The sequence below is a fragment of the Polyodon spathula genome, chromosome 2 (genome assembly GCF_017654505.1).
Source record: "Polyodon spathula isolate WHYD16114869_AA chromosome 2, ASM1765450v1, whole genome shotgun sequence".
Lineage (NCBI taxonomy): Eukaryota > Metazoa > Chordata > Actinopteri > Acipenseriformes > Polyodontidae > Polyodon > Polyodon spathula.
Genome location: NC_054535.1, coordinates 50,930,643 through 50,955,522, shown reverse-complemented (window position 1 = coordinate 50,955,522; position 24,880 = coordinate 50,930,643). Strand labels below are relative to the sequence as shown.

The 24,880-nt window shown below is 37.8% G+C and overlaps 1 protein-coding gene across 1 annotated transcript in view; it reads right to left on the bottom strand.

Annotated features, from left to right (window-relative positions):
- Positions 1-24,880, bottom strand: part of LOC121326735 (tyrosine-protein kinase JAK2-like) — a gene marked incomplete at its 3' end in the record, with an annotated part of 87,032 nt that continues 62,152 nt past the window's right edge. Inside the window, exons 5-11 of the mRNA XM_041270172.1 lie at positions 23,795-23,940; positions 18,681-18,999; positions 17,031-17,150; positions 15,428-15,585; positions 1,685-1,796; positions 1,004-1,190; positions 1-107 (exon numbers count right to left, since the gene is read on the bottom strand). Of these exons, the coding sequence (XP_041126106.1) occupies positions 1-107; positions 1,004-1,190; positions 1,685-1,796; positions 15,428-15,585; positions 17,031-17,150; positions 18,681-18,999; positions 23,795-23,940 (1,149 nt within the window). The remainder of the gene's footprint in view (positions 108-1,003; positions 1,191-1,684; positions 1,797-15,427; positions 15,586-17,030; positions 17,151-18,680; positions 19,000-23,794; positions 23,941-24,880) is intronic.

Here is a 24,880-nt window from a genome sequence, read left to right as displayed (position 1 = left end):
CTTGATCTTGTGGAACACCATTTGGCTGATTCTATGCCTGTGCAGCGTTGGAGACATAGGCATTTCAGAGCCTTTGTTACTTCGAAAGACCACCAGATTTGATTTGTCTAAAAGGGACAAGGAGAGAAGCGAGAGAAAGGATACAGAGTTAATTGTAGTGCCTAATAATGTACAGGATTTCATTCTGACAACTGGATCTCTATAATCAACCAGTACATTTTATTGTCTGTACCTGACAGACTTTGTCCAGCAACAATTTCCTAGAAAGGCTTCAAAACCAATTATTTATTTATTTATTTATTTTTTAACACCCTGCCCATTCACCAGCTGCCTGCATGAATGTGGTGGGCACACTGGAAAACAGGAACAAGACAGGTTAAAAAGAGCTGGTTCAGCAAACTGTAAAAACCTAGATGTGGACCAGGTCTTCAGAGATATTATTATTATTATTATTATTATTATTATTATTATTATTATTTAGCAATACCCTTATGCAGGGCAACTTATTACATGTGACTTACAATACGTGCATCAAGATGCACAGCAAAATCAATGCAAAGAAGCTCAGAATACTGCCCCCTCTCTATTAAGTCACGTTAGGGATGTTGTCTCAAAGGGAAAATAGCTCTTTAATATCTGAACAAATAGTAGGGGGGCAGAAAAGGGGAATGTCATGCAAGACAAGCGTTACAGATTCAATTCAAGAGTTACAATTAATGCCCTGTGCTTACTGGGTTAGAAATGTCATCCAGCTAGTGCTCAAACCTGTAGCTCTTTAAGTCATTACCTGCACTTAGTGACTGCTGAATGGTTTATGGATTATTTTATATAATACATAGGATGTTTTGCATGAAGTATTTAAGCAGGTTTTAAATGTAATGAATTAACTAGAGAAATGTTGGGAAAAAAAAACTATTTAACAGGGCTTCTTTCAGAATAAGCAATTGTCTTAATGGCATTAATTTTGAATCCACTTTTAAAACAAACATAAAAAGTTTTAAACCTTTGGCCTTGGGTGGACAGCACTTGAGAAACTGGAAGATAAAGCCATCAGAGCGGACTGTTTCCATCTGATAACACTTAAGCAGCTCCTTGAGGCTTCCAAAGGTCTTCTTGGCACCATTCAGATTGTACTCGCCAGTCTCAGTCTTTGTGATCAAGCAGTGCTTGTACTCACTCTCACTGTCATGCTTAGAAACACAAAAAGGAACCATCAACCACTGTGATGACTACCGTATTAGTTTATTCTAGATTGAACAGGGTTTTAGTGCCACCCTAGCTAAGCCCAGCTGAACTGCAACAAAGTTTTTGTAAATTATATTACACCCCGCCATATCGTGAATGACAGAGGATATGGCCTTTTTTTTCAATTCCTGTATACAATATTACTTGTGTGAAAATAATTCAACATGAACTTCCATTTATTCCAGCCCATAAACAATGCATGTCAGTACTGAATATTAATATCAACGTGTATTCTGTTACAATGAACACAATTAATTTATAATTCTGTTGAATTTGTTTAAGCTTTCCATCAAGGATGGCATCGCGTGTAACAGCCTGTAGGGTATTTCTGAAAGCACACGTTGCCTGCCTTTTCCTGAATTTGTGGTGATGTCCTATCCAGATTGCTACAAAACGGGAAATGAGAATATTTCTGAGTATATTTTTGTAGTATACTGACCCCTACTGCAAAGGAGAGGAAGTACTTGTTAAAGTCCTTCGGGCTGCACCGGAGAATGTAAAGTCCTCTCTGGTTGTTGGCTCTTCTCAATTTGCTGGTGGCATGCTCCATCCTGTGGTGAGAAAGAGACACTGCAGTTGACATGCTGCTTAACCACAGAAACCCTTCCAATTAGATAGCACAGTATAAGAGAACTTCAAACAACATAGAGTACATAGAAACACAAACAGCAACATGAAACAGCTGACCTCCAAATCTTACAACCAAAATATGTGCATTTCAAAATGAAAGCATGAAATGCAGGCAGGTTCCTCTATAAACCAATATTCCCAGAATCTGATTGAAATGTCACTTATATACTTACCTACAAACATACCGACAGGAACCTCTCCATCCATATTTTGATCACTGTAATAACTAAAGAATGTCCGAACAAAGTTTCAACACAATTGGATAAGCAGTTCTCTAGCTATATACAGTCTGTTCTTGTCACCCAAGCAGGGAATCATAGGAAAAGTAGACAGCTAATCCAAACTAGTTGAGACCAGACCCTGTTCAGATTTGTGATTTGTTTGGTATGCTCGTCACATTCTTTGACATTTTGTACACATTACGTAATTATGATATTAAACTTTGGTTTCTACAGATTGCTATCAGCATTAATACCATGGTCCAGATGATAGACCAGTTTTGACTACCAGGGTTCGGATTAGCGAGTCTACCGTAGTACAGAAAGATGAAAATCTTATTACCATGTAACTATCTAGGTAGGCTTGCCCTCAAATGCAATTGTGTAATACGCAACAGAAAGGATCATCCTATTCATTTCAATCTCTACAGGGGACACCCTAGTGCCCCGCCAAATTACTCTAAGCCCTAAAAACTATTTGAGCCAAAGATCTGTGGAGGTGTCTTTATATTGGCAATTAAATGAGGAATCCAAAAATGATATTAAAAGCAAGTAAAATGACCCCTTCCATTTCTGACCTTTAGAAAAAGCCCCAATAATAAACATGTTACAGGAACAACCCCCCCATTTCCAGAAAATTCTGGATAATAAATAGATGGAACAAAGGACACACCAGTAATTACACCTTTTTACAAGTCTTTTTTTAATGTCAGACTAAAAACCCACAAGTGTTCGCCTCTGAGAGACTTGGGCATTCAACACAGCACAGTATGTTCTCAAGTGGTATCCAGCATTTGGAATCATTCTCTGGCCAGTAGATACTGCTGTAATTTTCTCCCTGGGTGCATGAATTTGATATAAAAGTATCGTCCTCCTACAAGAATGTCTTTTTCCTCAGCTTTGTGTTCTTCTGAGCCATCTCAGGAGATTCTCAACTTTTTGTATGCATTAAAATACTGGAGACTTTAACCTGGGTGTGGGAATTCGGGACGAATCTGTGCAGATGTTGTGTGCCTGTAAAGTGATTGTATAATACCTGTTTTACTCCCATAAACTACATAGGTCTCAATTATTCAAAACAAATTATCTCAGTTCCCATAACTTATTCTCATGTCACTTCAGCCGTGTCTACTAGGCCAAATATTGTTAGTTAAAAACAGGGATGAAGCAGGTGAAGGGGTAAGGACAATTGAAACTATTAAGTGAAAAGACCAAGCAAGTGCAATACAATCTGAAAGCAAACAGATATTTCTTTAACCAAGAGAGTAGTACCAGATGTCATGCTATGAAGAAAATGATGCCTACAGAGGACAGATCAAGGATGCATGGAGGAGAAGATATTCTGAGTGGAGGAACTGCCATGGCTGATGGACACAAGCTATGTTTCCATCAAACAAAGTTTTTTTTTTCTACCTGGACGGGGCACTTCATTAAAACATAATGACACATGATACATGTAAATCAAATACTCTACAGCTATGGCCACAAATGTTGTATCCCCTAGTATTGTATGAATGAGAATTTTAAAAAATAACAATAAAACAAAATAATTTAGATCTTTTATTTAACATCATGTAATCAATGAAACTATGAAATGATATCTCAAAAGTCGACCGGAAACCAAAACAGTAGTACGGTATTTCATGTTTTATTTCTAAATGTCACATTTTTTCATTTTTGTTAGTCCTTCATTAAGTATATGGACAACTACAAAGCGGTATTTCAGCAGGTTTCATGTGAGGTGATGTAAAACTTTTAGCCATAGCTATAATACACCCCATAACTATTTAAAATAATTAATTTTGAATCGCCTATTTTTTTTTGTAATATCAAAAAAAAAAAAAAATTGCTGGAGGAGCTCCAGATAGAGCAATTAACTCAACTTAAAAAACACATATCATATGTCACTGGAGTCCCATTGCTACCTTCTAAGAAAATAAAACAATATTTATTCCAGAATCAGGGTTTTTGTGTAATATTAAAAAAAATAAAACAACTTGCCAGATGAGTCCAGACAGAGTAGTTAATTCACCTTAAGTAACACGTATCATAGGATGTATGTTATTTAAGTTGATTAACTGCTCTATCTGGACCGGTCCGGAGGTTATCTGATACTGGACTGCCATTCTGTCTGCTATTATTATTATTATTATTATTATTATTATTATTACAACAACTATTACTTAAATTACTTATGTGGGGGCAGAGACAGCAATGATTCATTATCTTATACCACGTTTCCATGAAACGCACAAACCAGGCACGTGCTCCAGTTGCCCCCTCCCCACACCTCCATTTCCAGGTTTTTAAATTACTCCAGTTGGCTCCCAGTTCGGGTGGTAGCCCGCATTATCTTGTCCGATTTCGCAGCTTTATAAAACGGGACATTTTGGCTGGTATTAAATTAGGCAGATTTGCTACCGTGGGGGATTTTGACAGTTTCTGAATTGCCGTTTTTCCCCTTAGCACTTTCACAAAGAAAAATGCAATGCAGTTTTGCATTTATATTTTTAATTCCAAAAACATTCAAAATGAATGTTTACTTAATGAAAACAGTATTTCATTTACAGTAACTTGTTATAGCATCTACAATGTCATTTCAGCAACTTCGAGAACAACAAAGAAGGCTTTCTAATCAGTTACAGTATTTATCGCTCTTATATGGCCCTTCGTGTTAAGGTACTAGTAAACTTTTACGATACGCATTTGCTGTCTCTAAGTTTTAAAACTTTGCTACATAAGCATAAGCATTAGCTTATGTAAAATGTAAGCACAAGGATTAGCCTATGTTAATATTTTTAACAGGTTTCTTTCTGTTTTAAGTGATACCTGTTGGCTTAAAACATATTAAAAAGGAAATTTTGTAAATAAAACTATTCTGAGAAGCTTAAATGGATCGACCCACCCCCGGCTCCCCAGTAATTCGAGTCCTGACATTTGCCTCTTTTGTTGAAGAAAAAACATATGTTTTATCAATGTTCTTCTATTAAACTAATAGCTGTGATAAAGTTAAATACTTCTAAAATACCTTACATAGCCATCACACATACGCAACACATAACATTAATCTTTCTCAATTTTTTTCTATGCAGGATAAAATGTATGTCTACAATTTAACACAGAAAATTAAAAAGAGATTTACCCTGCCTCTAAGACAGCTTATTTAGAGATTTTTTAAAGACTTTTAAAGACTTTTTTTGTAATTGTTCTAAACTACTGTATTTGTATTGTATACAGTACTCTATCTATATATATATATATATATATATATATATATATATATATATATATATACACACAGTGCCTATAGAAAATCTACACCCCCTTTCACAATGTTCACCTTTTGTTGATTTATAGCCTGGAATTAATAATGCATATTATATATATATATATATATATATATATATATATATATATATATATATATTATATATATATATATACATCCTACTTCAACTTCAAGTGAAAAATATTCTAGAAATTTGCAGAAAAAATAGATAAGTGTCCATCCCCCTTGTAATAGCAATCCTAAATTAGCTCATATATATATATGGTTTGCAGAAATATTCACCTCCTACTAATAATGTCACATTTTGTTGAATTACAAATAATTTATGCAGTTTTTCAAACAAACTTTTTTTTTCCAAAGCTGTAGTGGGATTAAACTGAACACTGTTATATGAGGAGGAGGTTAAATGTCAGCAAAACTTGCAAAGAGTAATAAGTATTCAACCCCTTAAGTCACTAGTTGGTAGAAGCACCTTTTGCAGCAATTACTGCTATGAGCCTTTCTGGATAGGTCTCTACCAGCTTTACACAGTAGGATGGTGAAATTTTAGCCTATTCTTCACTGGAAAATTGCTCCAGTTGAGTTTGTTGGGGATCGTTTCACCATAAATTTTTCATCTGGATTCAAGTCAGGACTTTGACTGGGCCACTGACGAAAACGAATTCTCTTCTTGTTAAACCACTCCAGTGTGGCTTTGGCTTTGTGCTTCAGGTCATTGTCCTGCTGAAATGTGAATTTCCTATCCAGTTTCAGGTCTTGGCTGACTCAAATAGGTTTTCCTCAAGGATTTGCCTATACTTTGCACAATCCATTCTCTCCTCTATTCCTGACAAGCTTCCCAGTCCCTGCTGAAGAGAAGCATCCCCATAGCATGATACTGCAACCACCATGCTTGACAGTTGGGATGGTGTTGACTAGGTGATGTGCAGTGTTGGGCTTGCGGCAGACAGAATGCTTGGAATTTAGGACCGAAAAGTTCAATTTTTGTCTCGTCTGAACACAAAATCTTTTTCCACATGTCTGCAGTATCACCTACATGCTTTTTCACAAACTCCATACGTGCTTTAAGATGAAGCTTTTTGAGTAATGGCTTCTTTCTTGTCACCTGTCCATACAGACCAGCTTTGTGTAGGGACTGGCTTATTGTTGATGTGTGAACACTGACTCCCATCTCAGACACAGAACTTTGCAGATCTCTCAAGGTCATTGTTGGCTTTAGAGTGACAACCCAAATCAGTTTCCTGCTTGACCAGCTGCTCAGTTGGGGAGGTCGATCTGATCTGGGTAGTGTCTGGGTGGTATGATGCATCTTCCACTTCTTAATGATGTACTTCACTGTGCTAAGAGGGATAATCAGCACCTCAAAATGTTCTTATACCCTTCTCCTGCTCTGTGCCTCTCTACCACTTTATCCCTGACTTGTTTCGAAAGCTCCTTGGTCTTCATGGTTACTTTGTTGGATCGCTATGTGAGTTGCAGCTTGAAAGTCTTTATATACCTGAGGGAAATGATCTACAAGTTAAACCACTTTGAGTACACACAGGCTGAAACCATTTAACAAATTTTGTGACCTTTCAAACAATTCATTTGCACCTGAGTTGATTTAGGGCTGTAGTAGCAAGTGGGTTAATCTGTTTTTCTCTGTAAATCTTACTTATTTATATTCTGTATGCATTTTTTTACTTTAACAATGTGGAATAGTTTGTGTAGATTCTACATATAAAGTCTAATTTGAAACCGTTGTGGCGTATGCTCAGGTGCCAACAAAATGTGAAAATTTTGTAGGGGGGTGAATAATTCTGCAAACCACTTGTGTGTGTGTGTGTGTGTGTGTGTATATATATATATACACACACACACACACACACACACACACACACACACACACACATACATACACAGTGGCTCTCAAAAGTCTTCCACCCCCCCCCCCCCTTGGACTATTCAACATTTTATTGTGTTACAACATGGAATCCAAATAGATTTAATTTAAAAGAGTTTTTGCCTTTGATCAACACAAAAAAAGTCCATAATGTCAAAGTGAAAAATAAAATCTAGAAATTGTTCTAACTTAATTACAAAAACAGAAAATAACTGATTGCATACGTATTCACCCCCTTTGCTATGACACACCTAAATAAGCTCTGGTGCAACCAATTGTCTTTATAGGTCACATAATTAGTTGAATGGAGTCATGATTTCAGGTTAAATACACTTGTCCTTGGGAGGTCCCACAGTTGGTTAGTACATTTCCTAACAAAGACTACATCATGAAGACGAAGGAACATTCAAAGCAAATCCAGAATATGGTTCTTCAAAAGCACCGATCAGGGGTAGGATATAAGAACATTTCCAAAGCACTGAATATCCCCCAGAGCACAGTAAAGTCCATTATTAAGAAATGGAGAGAATATGGCACAACTGTTAATCTGTCTAGAACAGGCCGTCCTCAAAAACTGAGTATCTTCCATGGCTGAAAATAACTAGTTCATAAATTCTTTTGTATTATTCACAAGTACACATTTCTTAGAGAGTAAACTGAAAGTGAATATATACTTATTTCAATAAAAAATATGTTTCCAAATACTTTTGTCATGTTTTACAGCCCCTCCTATTGTTGTGATGGGCTATTTTGATGCACAAAGTGTTCAAACCACGACAAGCTTCAGTGCACTGCAGCGTAAACATGGCACAGTGATGTGACATGACAGCGTTGATTTCTCCAAATATCGCCTACAGCGACACATGAACAAAGTTGTTTGCACACAGATATACAAATATCATGCATGAAGGGAATAATTCCAACACATTCAAGTCACATCAAGTGCCACTATACTGTAATAACTTAGATATGGTAGTAACACAGCAGCCTGCATGACAATACAATATTCTTTTACCGTGACAATGCTATGTGAAAAAAAACAGGACGAAATGAGTGTCCCCAGAAAGGTTCTGGGGACACTGCGACCAGTGTTCCAAAAGTGGGACTGTCCCGTCCAAAACGGGACGTCTGGTCTCCTTAACTTTATGCTATGAGCATAAGCTTGTGTTGCTATCAGGAGAACAGTCAAGAGAAAGAAATTATTAATTGGTCAGATTTTAACTCCAGAGGATATGTTTTCATTCAGCAAGACTCCCTTACACAGCATAACCTTCATCTTTGTCTCTGAACAAGAGATCATTTTCACTGCTAAAAACTCAGAACACAAGTCCAAGTCAACAAGAGGGTTTTATTGCTATTACAAAATGGAAGGTTAAAAAAAAAACACATTAACATTTCCCTGTTTGTTTTTTTTTATATTATTTTATGCAGCACTAGTATTTGTTGCGAATGAATACAAATATTTCCTCATTATTCCATGAGTAATGCGGTTTGCTCAGAATTCCATTTGTGGTATCCCAGCAGCGGACATTTCATGGGTCTTTCCAATTGCCAAATAATACTTCAATACTAAAAAAAAAAAGCTTCCACTTACATGGAACTGTTCTTTAGTTCAGGTAATACAGAATACATACAGAAATGCAAGCATGGTTTGTGAACTGTTTGCAAAATATGTCAAAGAATAAAAATACAACTAACTTTTTTTAAAATGTATTTGTTTGTTAGGATTTGAGTGCATGTTTGTATATTTTTAGAAGTTTCAGTATTTAAGTTACTGTTAAGTCCTAAAATTTATTAGCGAAAAAAAAAAAAAAAAGTGTTAGTAGTTTGTTTAGTAACTTGTTCAGTGTGTGTTTATAAAGTTTATTCAAAGCCTTCTTCCTGGCTTTATTAGAGATGAGAGCACAGTGCCTGTTACTGTGCACCATTACTGTGAAATGCTGAAATAAAGTTTCTGAAAGTAAATCAAACTGCATCCAGTTGTTTTATTTCTTTAACACGTCACTGTCACAAAGAAGGCTGTAGTGGGTGATGTTAGACCAGAAATGAATATACAGCACTGTGAGTAAGATAATGAATGAATGCACTGCTGCGCGGTTTATTATTACCAGAAAATAAAACAGTTGTACAAAAACAGCAACACCACATTGTGGTTACTGTATTGCTGCCAACAGCAAACAATATTCTGAATTTTATTTATTTTTACTTTATTTGCTATACTAAAATTCAAATAGACAGATAGGACAGCGAGGAAGCACAATTAACCTACATTTAGACAACATTCACAGGGCGTGTACAAGAACGGTAAAGCATATGAATACTGTATTCACGTATTTTCTGGCGGTTTGATTTGGAACAGTGATCAAACAGTTTAAAAAAGATAACATTCAAGGGCCTTTACCAGAGATTAAAGCCTTCGTATTGACCAATCAGGTTAAAGAAAATCTCCGATCCATTTTCTAAATATCCACTTACCACAAACAGCTTCATCCCTCTTCCCTCTCTACTAGTCCATCACAAACTGTTGTGAGAACCTCCAGGGGTGGCATAGATGAAAGCTGAGGAAAAGGACACTGTTGCATATTGAGTAGGAGAGGAGGTTTTGTTTCTTGCATCTAAGCAGACACAATTTGGATTGGAATAACTGAAAATGTCTGAAAAATTTAGAGAAATCGGGACAGTATCTCACAAACTTTCGCTCAAGATATTTATTATTCTGAATTTTCTGGAATTGTGTGTGTGGGGGGGTCATTTGATGTTTTTGACAGCAAACAAACATATTATTACCTTCCTGTAAAAAATGTTTAATATATTAATTATTAATGTTTTTCCCAAAGATGATGGGGGGAAAAAAATTAAATATATTACTTCTTTGTTTCTTAAATGTGTTTTAACCCTTTGTTGTCCTATGTCGGACCAGGTCCGACATTACAATTTTCCCTATCCAGTCCGATGTCGGACCCTCTCCGACATCATCAAAAAGACATCAAGTTGTTTTTTCTCCAGAAAAAGCAGAGAAGAACTTTCAATGGCCAAGTGAGACCAATAGGAGCCAAATGAAGCCGAAAAAAGGGCATATCTGATAGCCCAGTGCACCACAGAGATAACACGGACACAAACAAAGGAGAGAGCTGCTTCCGCAACCAGCGCTCAAAGAATACCACAGCTTTTTGAGCCGTTATAGTAATAAAATAATGACTTGGATCGTATTATTCAGGAGTTTGGTGATAAAACAAGTGCTCAGGAGAGGATTTATCAGTATGCACATCTATAAAGAGGTATCTGAAAAATACAACAAACAAGGGGTGGGCCTTGGCTGGAGATATAGTACTGAGTGTCCTTTTGCAATTCAGTGCCTTTTAAACCTGTTTTACTCTGAAAAAAAACAATTTTGTTAAGCAGCGCTTGTGAAAATAAATTGGACCTGACCCGCCTGACAAGCGCTGAATAAATGGACCGCTAAGGGTTAATATCATTTTGGATTCATCATACAATTTCCAATAAAAAGACACATAATACAAGTATCTGGCTCAATATTTTTGAGTAAAAGATTTATTAAAGGATGGGGGAATGGGGGACCAAAATCAACCGAAGTTTCAGCCGTCTATAACTTCTGACCCCTTGACCTGATCAAGCTGAAAATGTCAATGTTTCTTTTTGCCTTGAAAAACCCTGAGCACGGCTCTGATGTAAATCAGGTGGTAGGGTGTTAAATCCAATCATAACCCTAACCCTGTGTGACGTCATGACTGTGGCAATATCTTAGGACATCACTACAGATTTCTTAAACCTAAGTTTTTAATTTCAAATGACCTCATTAGCCACTGTAAAAATCGCAATGTGGAACTTTAGGGTTTAAAAGTTATTTTAAAACATAATATTTTACCATTGTCAATGTCAACAATAATTAACAAAACACATCACGGTTTCTAGACAACCCTGGACAACACTGCTCCATCTGGGGATGGCAATTTGAAGGGTTGTGGTTTTATTTTTTTATTGTTATATCAATTATCCTAAGCCTTGTGTTATTAATAGTTATTTAATATGAATAATTAAATATCAATGACAAGTCTTAAACAATGGTATAAGTTAATAATCAAATTACATTTGATTAAATAACAATAATAGTATCCATGGATACTGACAGTTGAAAACAAAACACTTATTTGCAAATATTTTTCTAGATGGAAATATTAGTCAGCTAGTTTTCACAGTTACATGACGACTGATCAAAATAACCTGAATTGGGAGAACCCCTCACAGGGAACAGGGAGATTTCAAAGGTCTGGAGAATGTAATGGTCTTGTACAGCCCTAGGGCATTACATCACTTCTGTAGCTATGCATTTTAGCATAGTTTAGTTTAATTCCTAATATTTATAAAATGACAGTTATGTTACAGATGAGATCGTTCTCTTCATTCCTCTCTGGGGGCTCTGTATTCACTCATTTCCTCAGAAGATTAAATGCCACAGAATGTTCCCCTGATAACAACGGATACATCTGAACTTAACTTACAGGCTGTATAAATCATCGCCTTCTACACAGAACCTCTGATCTCATTATTATCTCTTTATATGACACTCTTCAACAGTCCTGTTTGACAATGACATTAATATTTCCCTACGTTTTTTTCCTCACTTTTACACAGAACCAATTTTAAATTAGTGCTAGGACAAATATCAGAATATTCGAATGAATATTTTATGACATGTATTCGGATACAAAAATCTGATGTTCGTATTCGCTAGAAATTACAGAAATACCATGCACTTATTTACCGCCTCACCAGAAGTTGCATGACAGTTTCAAAAAAGGCAAATGAGAGAGCTCAGTGTGATATGTGAGATGTGAGATTAATATATATATATAAAAATTAAAAAAAACAGGATCAACACAGCAGCTCTTGAGACTCTTTAAAACTTTTAGACAGCAAAAAGTAAACAAACCAAATTATGCGCATGCAAGCACAGTGATCTTTATGGAAGGCCATCTGGGGCAAAAAGGTGTTGTGCTGCTTTAGAGCGAGTCAGTCATGGGACAGAAAAAAGGCAAGCACAGCATTCTGAAATGCCTCGTTTAAAACAGTGCCCAACTTGCTGGAAATGTTGTTTCGTGATGATTTTTATATAGACTCTCTCTCTCTCTCTCTCTCTCTCTCTCTCTCTCTCTCTCTCTCTCTCTCTCTCTCTCTCTCTCTCTCTCTCTATATATATATATATAGTACTGTGCAAAAGTTTTAGGCGGGTGTGAAAAAATGCTGTATAGAAAGAATGCTTTCAAACATAGACATGTTAATAGATTATATTTATCAATTAACTAAATGCAAAGTGAGTGAACAGAAGAAAAATCTAAATCAAATCCATATTTGGTGTGACCATCCTTTGCCTTCAAAACAGCATCAATTCTTCTAGGTACACTTGCACACAGTCAGGGATTTTGTAAGCATGTAGTCAGGTGTATGATTAAACAATTATACCAAACAGGTGCTAATGATCATCAATTCAATACGTAGGTTGAAACACAATCATTAACTGAAATAGAAACAGCTGTGTAGGAGGAATAAAACTGGGTGAGGAGCAGCCAAACTCAGCTAACAAGGTGAGGTTGCTGAAGACAGTTTACTGTCAAAAGTCATACACCATGGCAAGACTGAGCACAGCAACAAGACACAAGGTAGTTATACTGCATCAGCAAGGTCTCTCCCAGGCAGAAATTTCAAGGCAGACAGGGGTTTCCAGATGTGCTGTCCAAGCTCTTTTGAAGAAGCACAAAGAAACGGACTACATTGAGGACCGTAGACGCAGTGGTCGGCCAAGGAAACTTACTGCATCAGATGAAAGACACATCATGCTTACTTCCCTTCGCAATCGGAAGATGTCCAGCAGTGCCATCAGCTCAGAATTGGCAGAAAACAGTGGGACCCTGGTACACCCATCTACTGTCTGGAGAAGTCTGGTCACAAGTGGCCTTCATGGAAGACTTGTGGCCAAAAAGCCATACCTCTGACGTGGAGACAAGGCCAAGCGACTCAACTATGCACGAAAACACAGGAACTGGGGTGCAGAAAAATGGCAGCAGGTGCTCTGGACTGAGGAGTCAAAATTTTAAATATTTGGCTGTAGCAGAAGGCAGTTTTTTCGCCAAAGGGCTGGAGAGCGGTACACGAAGGAGTGTCTGCAGGCAACAATGAAGCATGGTGGAGGTTCCTTGCAAGTTTGGGGCTGCAAATGGAGTTGGGGATTTGGTCGGAATAAATGGTCTCCTCAATGCTGAGAAGTACAGGCAGATACTTATCCATCATGCAATACCATCAGGGAGGCATCCGATTGGCCCCAAATTTATTCTGAAGCACGACATTGACCCCAAACATACAGCGAAAGTCATTAAGAACTATCTTTAGCGTAAAGAAGAACAAGGAGTCCTGGAAATGATGGTATGGCCCCCACAGAGCCCTGATCTCAACATCATCGAGTCTGTCTGGGATTACATGAAGAGAGAGAAGCAACTGAAGCTGCCTAAATCCACAGAAGAACTGTGGTTAGTTCTCCAAGATGTTTCCTTCAAAAACTGTGTGCAAGTGTACCTAGAAGAATTGATGCTGTTTTGAAGGCAAAGGGTGGTCACACCAAATATTGATTTGATGTAGATTTTTCTTCTGTTCACTCACATTACATTTTGTTAATTGATAAATACAAACTATTAACATGTCTATTTTTGAAAGCATTCTTACTTTACAGCATTTTTTCACACCTGCCTAAAACTTCTGCACAGTACTGTATATATATATATATATATATATATATATATATATATATATATATATATATATATATATATATATATATATATATATATATATATATATATAGTTGCGACTTTTTGTTATGTGGAATGTAATAAACAAGAAACAAAATGCTGAGTTTTTTTCCCCTTCATTTTATAACACCATTTCCACATTTGTTTTATTTGAAGTGTTTACAGTTAAATTCCAGGTTTTGTTTGCTTGTTCAGCTACAAATAGTAAACCTCATGTTATTACTTTATGAAAACATGTCTATGGCCACTGTTTACTACAAAGAAATGGCAATGGCAAGGAATGAAAAAAAAAGTTAAAAATAAATAAAATGCATTGTCAACTTTATGTATTATTTATTTCGGGAATAAACAAAACAACGTTTAACTTGAACTATTTGGCATCCTTTGTTTTGTAGTTAATTCACTGGAATAAAAGTAAGGCCTACACAATTTATTCTTTACTCCTGAGATATTTTTCTATTTTAATGTGTTACATATTGTAATGTCTTGCTGTAAAATAAAGGCACACACGCAGGGGTCACACCCCCTGCTGCTATGCTGTCTCTACCTGCGTTCTTAGAAAATATAAAAAAGAATATCCAAACAAATATTTACATTATGACCAAATAGCCAAACATGAAAATCCTGTGTTTGTCCTAGCACTAACTTTAATGTTGCTTTTAACCCTTCAAAGGTGTGCCTACGTGGCAATATCCCACAACGACACACACCCTGTTGTGCTATACTGCTTAGACAGATCAGAGCTCTGCATGATTACTGTGCTGTGGCTGTATCAGAATGTTGTTGGTTCTTTAAGTTGTGCTCACATGGTTTTATATAAATTACAAAGGTGTTTACTTTATATGACCATGATGAAAATACCAGCTCTACCTGCATTTTCTGTAAAATGTTATTAGTATAACAAAAACATCATTTGTATGGTATGCTTTTACAATTGTTTGTCACACTCATTATCCCCCAAGCGATGCAATGCAGAAAGTGAGGTATGAATAGAATAAAAGATAAATGAAAATGTAACAAATGTCTGAAATTACATTAGCCATTTAACTTTTGCTTGTTTTACCCCAATTATAGCAGAAACCCAATTATGATGGCAAAAAAAAAAAAACTGAAAGTATGCAAAATGGTTTTTCGTCACTGCTACAAGCTGGCCATTGAAATATCCAAAATAAATGCACTTCACTTGTATGACTACTTGCTCGTTAAAATAATTTGCATATAATTGAAGAAGGGGTATCTATGCAGGGATATCAATACACAATATACTTGTGGTGCAAAACAGTCAACGAAAAATCCCAACCAAAACACCACAAACTAGCAGGTATGACATGGAGGCACTTACAAAATGGGGCCGTGGCAGTAGCTCTGTATCGCCTCCAGTAATCGGGGTGGTGCCACCTCTTTACAGAGGTAGTGATGTGCATCTGCTGTTAGGCGGTAATACCCATCAATCAGGGACACAAAGGACAGCGCTTCTTGTAGCGAGGAAAATTCCACCTCCTGTGCACAGACAATGAAAAGTAGAGGGGAAAAACCTGCTGCATACAAACCACATGCTTTTGTTTGCATTGACTTGCCATGTTTTTCAAGTTTAGGTGCTGTACCAACGGTAGAACTGCAGTTTAGACAGACTTTTTTTGGTTCGCAACTGGTTACATATCCTTGATTGCCCAGCTAGAGAGATTGAGATGCAGAACTTCCTTTTCCAACAACCCTGGACGGATTTACTATGGAGGCTGTAATCACAGAGGAATGTATCTTTTCAAAACTTTAAAACCTTGCTGACTGCACACAAAATTAATGCCTCCCTGCCCGTGATGGCTCCACACCGCATCTAGTGTGAAAATTGGGTACGATACAGAAATATCGTTTGTGGAACCATGGCCGGTGGTTTTACTGTAATGCAATAGCTATAATTTCACTTTTACGGCCAGGTGGTGCAATGGGTTCCCTTTCCTTCACCTCTTAGTGTTAAATCATATTCTATCATATTTGGTTTAAGACATTCATACAAGTGGGATTGTGTGTACTGTTGGTGCACAGTATGAGTGCTGGCTACTGTGAATGTTCTGCACTGTAACATCTGAAAATAGGTTGGCTAATCCACTTCAGCATTATCCTTGTTTGGATTGTACAGCACATTAATGCACTAGCATCACCTCTTGGGGCTTCAAATTTGGTTTACGAGTGAAATGAACAATAAAATAACATCACCACAAAATGGGATGTAGGCTGAACTTGGTCACCTGTACTGCAGCTAAATAGAAAGCTTGGTCCTCAGTTTTGTGCATCAAGAAACTTTCATGAGGACATAAATACATATAACACATGCTGTCTGTGTGTACAAGGGCACAATGCAAATACCATGTTTGCCATTTATCTATTTTAGCACTAACTATGTTAGTGCTAAAAGGGTTATTATTAGGGCATTACATATTGACTGGTGGCTACATTTGCAACAGCTGAGTGAGCTATGAAGTGCAGCACTGTAGCTTCTCTTTTGGGGTTTGTTGATAAACAGATGGCTTCTTCAGTTGTCAGTGTTTGCAATATGGCCTAACCACATGCTGCACTAATCAGCAAAACAGATAACCATCAACATGCAGTTGGCTAACCTTTGTATAGGAAAGGAAGGCTTGTACTCAAAAAAGTAGGTGGATTAATTTTCTGCAGTTATGTAGGAAGGTTACATACATTAGTAACCAGAAGTATTGTGTTTTTCACAAAGACGTGATGAACCCAAAGGAGGTATACCAAATTTGAATAAAGATAAACCAAACAAGTGTCAGTAGTCTAAATGGATCACTGTAATTTATTGTTTTACTTATTAAACTACTAATAGCACATTTAGAGAGCTTCTGATTGACAGATTATCTGAAAACACAGGTTTATGGGTTCCACCGTACATAATTCATTCAGATGAACCAAATGGATGTATTACTTACTAGACTGTTGCCATCTTGCTTGCTTATGGTGACTATTCGACTTTCTGTGGAACCATCTTTGTCTGCCTGTTTGATGCCGACATCGATAACATCTGGAAAATCACAGTAAGTCTGCAAGTCCTGCCAGAAAAAAATAGACATTAAGACCTTGGGAATGTGCTGATCCATATTTTTGATCTTCCTCACTTAAGTTTTTAAATTTAAGTTGGTAGGCAAAAGGCCCCACATTTGTATTGTTTTCCATTGTAATAAAACAGCGTTGCCAGTGTCCTGACTCAAAAGTCAAGGCAGTTTACAAGACTTATCAGGAATCAGGTATGAGCCATCATGGCACAGTGGTTCAAAATATCTGGTTTTCTGTATTTTGGGATCTCTTGGTAATTCACCAAACTAAAGTTATGATTCTACCAAATGACAAAATGTGTTGCATACTGTAAACAGATTGCATACTAATAAAGATTTCTGCTTATATATTCCAAGAAAAACCCACAATTAAGGATTGGAGGGCACTCCCTTCTTCCCCAAGTAACTGCTATTTTGCAATTACAAAGCTTTGTTTAAATCTGAGATAAGTGTAGACACTGGCTGACTCAAAGTTAAAGTGGAAGTGCCTGTGTTGTGATGACTTCTCATTGTAGTTGCTTGTTAGCATTTAGTGAGGGAGCAAAGTGGTATGCTATGTACTGAAGGTTATGTACCTCCATGGTTGGACGGTGACATATTTTATCAAGGTACAAAACTTTTCCATACTACTCGAAGATTGTTTAGAAACTAAAAAGCAGAGTCCTTCTCCCGTATTGGTAACAGGACCTGTCAGGCACTTTATTAAGAGGGCTCATCTTGGGCAATTTTATTCAAAGGAGCTCTTCTATAACTTCAAACAATTAATCATAAAGCACCCACTCTCATGCTCTGTCAAACATTTGCTCCTACTGATTTGATAGCTAGCTACACAGTCAAATGCCCATGAATTCCGAAACTCTACAATCATAACACTGATAAATGCAAGAGCCAAAATGTTTATATACTTGACTCTATAGTTTAACCAAATACAAATTAGATTAATCATTTGATGTCACATGATTGACTGTGCAGTATACAGGGCTGGGAGTAGTTTGCGGTCAGCTAGATGACCATGAAATAGGTAGACAACGATTTATCAGTGTTTCAAAGGGGCATGACAGTGGGTGACTGACAAGCTCCCAGTGCAGCTGTGCATTCCATATTAAATACTTTTCACTGTGCAAAATGATGATTCCAGAGAAGTCTACTGTCCCTCACGAGCTACATATGTTTCTAAATGTTTCATATTTATATTTCCTACCTACATAACTTCTATACTGTGCGTGTTCTGTGTCACTATTTATAGTTGCTTCTACTAAGATCATTACTTTCCAGTAACTATTCCAACAAGAAATTATGATTTTCAAACAAAGTTGGGAAATTGTATAAGCATTGTGCAATGAAACCAATAGGTAAAGCAGTAATGCCTGTTCAACACTGACATGCTTCCCCTACTCACTTAAAATAAAGCATCCTTGAGGACTTTACAGAACCAATTTTAGCTGAAACAGCATCCTTTTAAGGAATACGAAAGCTCACATTGACAATGATGCACAGTAGGCAGTAAATCTACATAAGTCACACTACCTGGTCTGACAAGGAGTTGCTGTCCTTGTGCTTCCCTCTGGACCACTGGATGCCGCTACTGCCCGTGACGGCAATAGTGAACGTCTCCTCCCCAGCGGGCCCGATGCTGGGGTCTCTCACCTCGAAGCACTCGCAATAGAAGGCTGATTGCAGCATCTCCAGGTTGATGAGGTACTTCAGTTTGAGATCGCGGGCGGTGGCCTTGCACTGGCTGAACTGCTGGATGAACCTGCGGAAGCGGTAGCGGATTCGCTTGCGTGTCACAAAGTGGCAGTCCTGGATCTTCGCCCGCACACTCTTGGGCAAGAAGGACTTGTAGCTGCGGGTGTGGGGGGGGGGTTGGGGGGGATGAAGCGATATGGGCATTAGATCTGTTTTGAAATAAATATATTTTATAACATATGTATTTTCATTTTAAAACTTCAGGTTGAAGGAAGCCCTGGTTATAAGCAGTCCTTTATACAGTGGTCATGGCTCTCATTTGCCCCATAATTGCATTCCACAAACACTTCTAGGTATAACAAAAATTAAATGGGCCAACTAATTACATTCCCTCCAATGACATTTGTGGGATACTTTTACCTTTCATTAACATACAAGTCCTTTAATGTTTTTGCTGGTCAAGACAATTTTCCTGTTTTACAGATAACAGGATCCAATCTGAAGGGTACTTACTGTAGCTTTCTATCAGTGACAATAAACCTGCAATATGGTACTCAATTTGGAAGGTTGACACAAGCCATCAACCTAGGTATGAACATTGGAACTGCTACTTTTGAGCAGTTATGCAACTCTAGAGCAAGGTGCTACATTCAAGTGATCAGCTGAAGAAACGTAAGTGTCCCATTGCTGTCTTCCATGTTGTTTGTATCCTCCTTCAATTTAGCATGAAATGCACTTTCCTGTTGCCACCACAGACATGTTCTCACCCAACTTTACATTAAAAATATATACTAAACACAAAGATGCTACACATTCGTCTTTCATCAGTGTCATCAACCTGAACCATGACCATAGTTGAGTAAATGACCAGAAAACACCAAATAGGAAACCTAGCAACACGCTGACAACTGTCCTCCACCCACAGTGAGTAGGCAGATATAAAGATGCTGGTTCCTGGCAATACGTTGACAATAGCAGGTTACCAGGAATAAATTATTAGTCTGATGTGAAATTAGCTGTAGCTATCAAAATAATTCCATTACTCATATCAATTGTCCACTTCCACTAGCTGCACCGGTCTCAAATGATCAAAATATATTTTGTAACATTTTTTATTATTTTATATATATTTCATATCTGGTACTACTTCAGGTTGAAGGAAGTCCATGCCTTATTCTCAGGCTTGCACATGTACTTCTACTTCCTGCCTTGCCCCCTCATTTTTTGACAAAAGAGACATGTGCACATTGGATAAAAGGCGCTTGTATACAGGGCCGGCCTTAGGCCTATGCAACCACATAGGGCCCTGTGCCTCAAAGGGGCCTGCATATTGCTTCCCTTGGTCTTGAATTTGGAAGCACCACTGTCAACGTTTTGTAAATTAGGCGGCTGTCACTTTAAAGAATTAGCTCTGGGCCCTGCCCCACACAAACATACAAATGTGGGTAAACATTAGGCGTTGTTGTGTAAGCAAACTCAGTGTGGTTCAGTAACAGAGAAGAGGAGGCTGCACATCTGTACCCATTGCTTGTATTTCTGAACTATACTGTGTCTGTATTATAATTAGGGCTGTATTTTTTGACAGTAAAAAAGGCTTATTTCCACAACATTTGACTGTCTAAAAATATATATTTCAAAATATTTTACGATTATACATAACATTTATTAAAGCGGAACAAAATTGCGTAGTCCATTCAAAACAACAAATATTCCAAAATATTCAAATGCTTACATGAAAAACAGTAAATAACAATATCTTTATTTTATATAGCACCTTTCATAGTGGACCACCATCACAAACCACTTTACAGAGGTAGGATGTGCACTGTGCATTATGTGCTGAATCACTTACAACAGGACATTGATTTAACATCTCATCTGCAGGATGGAGCACAAGAAGGTTAAGTGACTTGCTCAGAGTTACACATTGAGTCAATCAGTGGCAGAGGTTGGATTGTAGAATATTTAGTTTTATGTCCATCTTGTAAATAAAACACGTCTGGGAAAAAGAAAGTTTCCATTTCAATGTATGTTGCCCAAGCAGTAAGTTGATCTTATCTTCGAATTGTAAATGCTACAACATTTAAATTATTTCTTTATAACTAATATTTAAGTTTTGGTTTAGTTTGATTATTTGAGCCTGGCGTGGGGAAGTTGTAGAGCACAGTCCTTAACAGCAACTGTGATCAGCACTATTTCATTTTTTGCTTGTACTGTTTTTTTTTTCCTCCATTTACTTCTTTAGTAAGAAATCATGAAAACATGAAGCACTTTTGTATTGATCCCTGCTGTGTTTTATATATATATATATTGTAAGATAGCAGGGAGGGAGTTAAAATTCCTCCCTGCTAAAACCATGTGAAAATGCACTGTGGGTGAATTGGGCTAAGGGTTTTTGTAATTGTTAATTGTTTGTATTGTTTAGTTAATCCCCTGCACCTGGTGCTAATTGTAAATTGGAGCCAGGTGCAGGGTATTTAAGAGAGGCAGACAGAGGTAGGAGGAGAACCAGGCAAAAGCAGTGCTGGAGAAAGGTTGAGAAAAATTAGGACAGAGGAGAGGGAGGCGGCACGGGCAGAGAGCTAGTGATGAAGAGAATAGCAGTTTTAGTGGAGTATGCTGGGCAAAAACCGGATTGGAGGGGGATGCGTAGAGAATGTTTTGACAGAAAGCAGAGAGCTGGCGATGTACTGCTCGCTCAAAGGTTTTAGAGAGGAAAGGGAGAATAGAGACAGAACGATAGTAGTGGAGGGATGGTGGATCATGGGAGTGTTTTTTTAAGATGGGGGGTGATAGAGGCCTTTTTGAAAGCAGAGGGAAAAGAGCCAGAGATTCGAGAGGTGTTGAGAAGAGAGGAAATGAAAGGGAGTAAAGCAGAGGCAGCAGCCTGGAAAAGGTGAGTGGGAAGGGGCTCCACAGCACACGTGGTGGGTGTGTGGCCCTGAAGCAGGGGGCAAAGATCAGAGTCCAAGAGGGGTGAGGAGGGTAATTAGTAGGGGTTGCAGAAAGTGATGGGGAGTGAGTGAGCAGAGGACAGGGGGTGGGTGGGGAAGAAGGCGAAGTATTAAAGTGTTTGTGGATGATTTTGGAGAAGTCGACAGCTGAGACAGAGGCCCCCCACTTTTAGCTTGGCACCTTTGGTGATGGGGACCACCAAGGCGTAGCTTTGCTGTAATATACCAGCCATCAGTGCTCTTTCTCTGCCAGGTAACGTGGATTCCCTATAGGCCCGGTGCTGATGGATGAAGTGTAATTCTGGCATACACGACGGCAGCAATACTGGCTCCATGGATCAACCAAAGTACGGTCACCCTAATGCCGCAGCATGGCAACCATCTGGAATGGGCTGGGTGGGGTATATCGCAGGGGTCATAAGGTCCCCACATCTCTGTGTCTCGTCAACTATCCCACAACACTTCGGAAAGGCTCAACAGTGATGCCGACGTCACGGCTCCACTCTCCTCCATCCCACACCCAACCCAGCCCAGTTTACTTACCTTAGCCCATTATTCCTTTTCATTGATATTAACTTCCTCCATCACCTTTCTTTTGAGGTCCCCAATCGGCCTCTTTCCTCCTCCTTGTTACTTCTCTCTGCCTCCTCGGATAGAGCCTTCACTATACACCTTAATTCCTGTCCACTGAATACCCAATAATGCACCTCTACTGGACAAACCTGTACTCTCCATGCCCGCGGTTCCACCTCAGTGGCTAACATAGCATACTGGAGTTTCTTCCTCTTGTATATCGCTTCCACTGAATCCTCCCATGGCACTGTTAGCTCCACCAGGAGAACAAGGTGTGCTGAGACTGACCACAGGACAACATCAGGTCGAAGGGTAGTTATAGCAATCTCGGTTGGGAAACTAAGGCACTGGCCAACATCTGCCTGCATGTTAGTAAGCAGCTGAGTGGTTACTGACAGGAAAGAAGCTAGTGAAGTGGTGGGGATAAATTCACTCTCCAGGTGAAATGACCCAAGAATGTCTAAAAGCTGGCTTGATTTTTTAACCTAGTGTAGTACCAGATATTATGTTTTAAAATGAAAATATTCAATGGATGAGATTTGATTCACATATATACCTCCACGTGATTTAAGATGAGCTGATGCAGGCCTTCTGTGCCTCCCACAAGTGAACACAAAAAGGAAGGCAAAGAGAGCTTTTAGTCACCACGCTCCCAGATTGTGGAATGCATCACCACCTCATTTCAGAAGTGCTATATCAGTTAATGATTTTAAAATCAACATTTTTAAACTGTTTTAAAATTTGTATACTTTATTATATTATACTTGATCACGCTTTCTTGTTACATTAAATTTGTTTTATTTGTTGTTGTACATTTAATCTCTACAAATATATTTTGCTTTGATTTTCTTTTGCCTTGTCCTTGCGTTGAGATCTTTTTGTATGAAAAGTGCTATATAAATAACATTTGATTGACTGGTTGATTGATTGCATGGCTACAATTACAGTAGTCTCTGGCTAAGAGAACACCCCTCAGGAAGCAAGCGAAGAGTTCTTATAGCCAAAGTGTTCTCTAAAATGGACTTAGCCACCAGAGACAACATGAATCAATCAATAAATAAAAAATATATGTATTAGTTGTCCTGTCACACGTGCACAAACATATGAATTAACTGAATAAGTAAAAGCAAAACAATAAGCAAGTGTATGCTGTAATAAAAGAAACAGACCAAGTAAGGTTAATAAAACTAAAGCAGAACAACAAGATCAAAAAGCTTAAGTCTTACTACTACTCTGGATGTGATAGCACTGACTGGTTGTTCTTTGCAAGTGAAACAACAGTATGGATTTAAAAATGCTTTGTTACATATACAGAAAATGGACCAGCAGTGCTGTTGGCTTCACTCTATCGCCACCAAATAATCTGTCTAAAGAACCACTAAACTTACCAGTACTGAATCCATACACCGTATTCTTTAGACCTACCTGATAGTATTGAAGATAGCCAATGGGGACTGGTCCCTCTCCTTGGCTATTCTCAACATGTCCAGCACAGCCATTCCAAGGCACTCTTCCTGGGTCTCATAGGTGATCGGTATCTTAACCCACCCATTCACAAAGTCATCTCGCCACTGGGGAGACAAAGGAAAATAACTGGGATTGCTGGGAAAAAGAAACATAGAAGGGATGTGAAATCCAAGCTGAAACAAAATACATATTACTGCAACAAAGAAACTTGATAATTCTGTATAATTACAGTGGCACCAAAACACCATTGAGCTATTGAACAGATTAAGGAAGCTGTCTGAAAAATGCCACCATATGCAAATTCAGTCTAAATTACAAGCATTTCCAATTCAGCAAAACAAGGAATAGGGAGCCAGACATCAAGACCAAGCATTTTTCAGTGGGATGCTCCCCTAGGACAAGGCTTTTTTTGCTGTATTTAAAGAATTTTTTTTTTTTTTTTTTTTATAGTAACATCTTGGAATTGGTGTCCTTTTTTCAGAACACTAGGGAACAATATAAAAGTACTTCAGAAACAGTAACTTTTTTTTAAGACCATATTTGAGATAAAATGACAGAATTCATATAGCACCAAGGAACAATGCATTATAACCAAAAAACATATTTATTTGTTTAAAACTAACTCTTTTGCAAAAATAAAACAAACAAAAAACGTATCTAAAAACTAAAAGCAGAAAAAGGTTGAGTTTGTTTAAAGTGTTTTTTGTTAAATTAAACTAATTACAGGGGTGTGCAATTCATATCTCCTGACACCCAGGACAATAAGATTTGTGTGAGAGACAGCAAGTTTTGCAGTTATACTTTGCCCATTGGGCAAATATTTTTTATTTATTTTTCCTATGTTCATTCTGTTGATAGAAAAACACCCCAGGTATGTTTCTAGAGAGCCACGCAAGTTTCTGAAAACTAACTTGCGGAAGTCTTGCACCTACACACAAACATTTTAAAAAGTGTTTACATTCAACCCCTATCACATCTGATTGGCTAGCTGTGGAAAACGCTGATCTTCTACTGGATTACAAAGAAATGGGTATTACAGTATTT